Source organism: Nothoprocta perdicaria, unplaced genomic scaffold (assembly GCF_003342845.1).
Source record: "Nothoprocta perdicaria isolate Ctin4 unplaced genomic scaffold, notPer1 scaffold_544, whole genome shotgun sequence".
NCBI classification, from domain to species: Eukaryota; Metazoa; Chordata; class Aves; order Tinamiformes; family Tinamidae; genus Nothoprocta; species Nothoprocta perdicaria.
The window spans coordinates 37497-41841 of NW_020455804.1; the positions used below are offsets into that span (position 1 = coordinate 37497).

At 69.7% G+C, this 4345-nt stretch overlaps 2 protein-coding genes across 2 annotated transcripts in view; both read right to left on the reverse strand.

Annotated features, from left to right (window-relative positions):
- F11R (F11 receptor) overlaps positions 1–371 on the reverse strand; it is a 4300-nt gene extending 3929 nt beyond the window's left edge. Inside the window, exon 1 of the mRNA XM_026048504.1 lies at positions 322–371. Within this exon, the coding sequence (XP_025904289.1) occupies positions 322–371 (50 nt within the window). The remainder of the gene's footprint in view (positions 1–321) is intronic.
- A 1582-nt stretch (positions 372–1953) lies between these two features.
- Positions 1954–4345, reverse strand: part of USF1 (upstream transcription factor 1) — a 3833-nt gene continuing 1441 nt past the window's right edge. The window contains exons 6-10 of the mRNA XM_026048511.1: positions 4252–4345; positions 3961–4019; positions 3097–3191; positions 2775–2903; positions 1954–2083 (exon numbers count right to left, since the gene is read on the reverse strand). The exon at positions 4252–4345 is cut by the window's right edge and continues 32 nt beyond it. Of these exons, the coding sequence (XP_025904296.1) occupies positions 1994–2083; positions 2775–2903; positions 3097–3191; positions 3961–4019; positions 4252–4345 (467 nt within the window). The 3' untranslated portion in view covers positions 1954–1993. The remainder of the gene's footprint in view (positions 2084–2774; positions 2904–3096; positions 3192–3960; positions 4020–4251) is intronic.

Genomic DNA, 4345 nt, shown 5'->3' on the forward strand with positions numbered 1-4345 from the left:
CCGCCCAGGTGAGCCCCGCCCCCGCGCGCCCATAGGCGGTGCTGCCGCGCGGGCCCGCCCCCTCCTGGCGCCGGGCCAACCCCGCAACGCCCCCTTGGGCAGGTGAGGGCGAAGCCCCGCCCCTCGGCGGGGGTCATTGGTTGCGCCGCCTGTCTTGGCAAAGTAGGGACCCGCCCCACCCTCGTGCTCGGCCCGCGGCTCCGCCCTGCTCGTCCTGATTGGCTCGTTTGACCCGCGGCTCCGCCGCCATTGGGTGAGGAGCTCGGGCTACAGGCGCCGAGAGGGCGGGAGGTGTCGGCCAATCAGAAAGAGCGCTCTAACTTCTGGCCAATGGGCGCGCGCTCCGCAGGTGAGGGCCTGGGAGTTGCCATGGCGACAGGACAGGGCKCCGGGGAGATCTGCAGCGCCCCCTGGCGCCGGGGCGCTGCGTCGCTGTGATGTCACGCCGCGGTGACGTCACGCTGTGATGTGACATCATGTGGAAATGACATCACGACACAGTGTGATAAAAGCCTGGTGGAGGCCAAAGGGGCTTCAGCCCATGCTCAGGGGGCACACGGGTGACAGGGGACCCAGCCGTGTGTGGGGACACAGGTGACACAAGTCCCCAGGGTCCCATCCCCACCCTGGTCACCACAGGGCTGGGCCCCACGGGGACATCCCAATGGCCCCGTCATCCCCACTGTCCCCTTGTCCCCCTGTGCCCATCTCCCTGGGCACCCATCGCCATTGTCACCCTGTCCCTGGGGCCTCCATCCTCCTGTCCCCTCCTCACCGCCCCCTTTCCCCGTCCTTTCCGTCCCCTCCACCCGCYGGTCCCCACTGTCCCCCCATCCGCCAGCCCCCAGCCCACGTCCCCATTGCGTTGCCCCCCGGCCTGGCCCTGCACCCCAATCTGCACCCAGTTAGCGGCAATTAAGGGTGAGCGCCCCGTGGGCACTGCTGGGTCTGCGTCTCGTGGTGCCCACGTTGGAGCTCACGGTGCCCACRGGGCGCCCGCAGGGAGCTCATGGTGCCCGTGGGGAGCTCGGAGTGCCCATGGGGAGCTCACGGTGCCCGTAAGGAGCTCTCGGTGCCCTCAGGGAGCCCACGGCGCCCACAGTGCCGCTACAGTCATGCGGGCTGAGCTGTGCGCAGGGTCCTGTCGCCCCAGACCCCACATGGCACCGCCAGCCCGGATCCAGGAGCCCCCCGAGGCCACCAAGGGAGGTGGGGGACGGCCCGGGGGGCGTTGGGGACAGCGGGGGTACCCGGCTGACACGGTGACTGTGCCGGGAAGCTGCGGGCGCTGCTGACGCTGCCCTGTGTGATGGCCGCCACCGGGTGTAGTGCTGCGGGTGTAGCACCCCGTGCTGCGGGTGTAGTGCTGTGGGTGTAGCACCCCATGCCACAGGTGTAGCGAGAGCGAGGAAGACAAAGGGCACCCRGGACAGGAAGGCCCAGCTCCCCCTCCTGCCGGGTCCCCGTGCCCCTCCCGCCCGTCCCGGTGCCAAGCGGAATAACCCGGGGGACGTGGAAAAACAAATCACTATTTTTATTTATTTTTTTGCTTTTCGCTTTTTTAAATTCCAGAGTTTTAAAAAAAAAGTGTGGGCCGGCGGGGCCGGGCCGGCCGCAGCGGCTCCCGCCGCCCCGACACCCCCCGAGCGGGTGCGCGGGGGGCAACGAGGCGCCGACCCCTGTGCCCTGGCGCCCCCCCGCGGGGCAGACATGGCCGGGAGGGGACAAGGGACAATGGGGGGGGGGACACGGCAGTGCAGGGGGGACAGCGGGAGCCAGGGCCGGCGCCCGGGCCGGGTGCGTGTGCACAAAGCGCGGGGCGGGACGGGGGGGACACCGATGACGTGACACGGGGGGGCCACCCCAGCAGGGACAACACAGGCAAGGGGACAAACCGGACAGGAGGGTCCTTGTGTCACACGGCGAGGAGGGGCTGTGGGGGCGCCGGGGCCCCGGCGCGCGCTGCCAGTCCGGGGGCCGCGCGGCGCCGCCGTCAGTGGCTGTCGCTCTTGATGACGATCTCGACGCCGTGCTGGCGCAGCTGCGCCCGCAGGATCAGGTTCTTGTTCTTCAGGTCCTCCACCTGGCGGGGGGACACAGGCGTGAGCGGCACCCCCCGTGTGTCACCCTGCGTGTCACCCTGCGTGTCCCCTGTGTGTCACCCCGCGTGTCCCCCCCGTGCTGGCGCAGCTGCGCCCGCAGGATCAGGTTCTTGTTCTTCAGGTCCTCCACCTGGCGCGGGGGGTGTGAGCGGCACCCACTTTGTGTCCCTCCGTGTCACCCACCGTGTCACCCCCCACGTGCTCCTCTGTGTTACCCACTGCGTGTCCCCCCTGCGTGTCACCTGCCACGTGTCACCTGCCACACACATGAGCAACACCCGTGTCCCCCCATGTGTCCCCTTGTGTGTCACGCACCACACGTGACTCACCACGTGACCCTCTGTGTGTCCCCCACCATGTGTCACCTGCCAGGGGTCACCCATTCTGTGACCCCTCATGTGTTATCCACTGTGTGTCACCCCCACATCCCCCACCGTGTCACCTCCGCATCACCCTCTGCATGTCACCCTCTGCATGACATCTGTGTCCTCCCCGCACGTCCCCCCATGTCACCCACATGTCCCCTCCATGTGTCACCCTGTGTGTCCCTGCCGTGCGTCACCCCTCCACATGTCCCCCCGCGTCATCCTCAGGGTGTCCCCCTCACATGTCCTTCCACACGTCACCCTCCCGCGTATCCCCTCCATGTCCCCCCGCGTGTCCCCACCTCACCTGCTGCCTCAAGACCTCGTTGTCCATCTGGAGCTGGTCGAGGCCCTGCAGCTCCTCGGACAGGCGGTGGTTGCTCTGCCGCAGCTCCTGGATGTAGTCGCAGGCTTTGGAGAGGATCCCGCCCTTGCTCTGGACACCAGGAAAGATCCCGGGATGTGAAACGGAGCCTGGGACGCCCCGGGACCCGGCTGCCCCCCGGCCCGGCTCCGCTCTCGGCTGCCGTGGGAATCGGTTCCTCAGCCGGCAGCGCATCCCGGTGCTGGGGCCGGCTCCCTGCCCCACGTCACCCCCGCGTGCGGGACACGCAGAGCGGGGCTCCCACCTGCCCCGACTTGGTGTTCTCCATGGAGCAGTCCGGGATGATCTTGGAGAGCTGCACGATCCAGTTGTTGATCTTGTCCCGGCGCCGACGCTCCACTGCGAGCGGGAAGAGAGCGGAAGCGTCGGCACCAGCCCGGAGACCCCCGGGGGGCCGAAGCGTCTCTCCTCGGGCCCAAAGCGGGCGAGAGGACGGGCAGCGCCCCCGGCGCCCTCCTGCCTGGGGACAAGGGCCCTGGGAGGGCAGCGCCTGGCACTAGGGGCCCGCAACCCTCGGGAAGCCTGGGAAAGGGAGGAGGAAGCACCCAAACGGCCTCGGCTGTGCGCGCGGAGCCGCCTCCGGCCGCTGCCCTGGCCAGTGGGATCGTCCCAGCCCGGCTCTCGGGGACGGACACCGGGGTCCGCGCGTGGCGGGCAGGCGGGCGGGGGGACAAGCCGTCCCTGCCGGCGCGGCCCCGGCTGCCGGAGCTCCGAGCAGCTCCTCTGGGAGGCAAAGCAGCGGGACTCGGCAGCCTCTCCAGCGCGGATCCTCCGATTCCACCTGYGACGGCGCCTCGGTGCCGGGCTCGCCGCGGGACGCCGTGTGGGTGCCTTACCTGCCGCCCGCAGGGCTCCCAAGCCTTGAGGGTCTCTCAAGTTTACTCTTCTTAGCTCTGGCTCCCCTGCTCCTCATTATTACTGCTCTCCCATGGGAGGGTTTACCCTTAACTGATAAGAGCTTGGGGATCTGTCCTTAGAGCCTTTCCATCTAGGTGGGAACAGACCAAGAGTTAACCCGGGGAAGGCTGCGCTCGCTGACGCTCCTGCGGGCCCCGCCGCCCCCCGGGAGAGCTGCCGCCCGCCGCGCCGGCCCCGCTCCCGGCGCTACCTTCGTTGTGCTGCGCTCGGCGCTTCTCGTCACGGGTCGTCCGTGGCGCCTCTGACTTCCTACGGGAAGAGCGGAGCGCGCGTTCGCTCCCAGGGATGCGAGCAGGGCCCTTCCGGCGCCGCGGGAGCCGGGATTCGGGCCACGGGCCACACAGCCTCCGCTCGGAACGGGGACGGCGGCGCCGGAGGCAGAACGGGCACGACCCAACCGTGGCCCCGAGGGGGCTGCGGCCTCCGTCCCGGCGCCCCCGAGCGCTTCCCGTCCCGGCGCGGCCGCGGCGCGCGCACTCACGGGGAGTAGGGATGCGTGCGGGGCGCGATGGAGCGCTGCGCGCCGCCCGGCAGCACCTCCTGCGGCGACATCATCACGAAGAACTGCCCTGCGT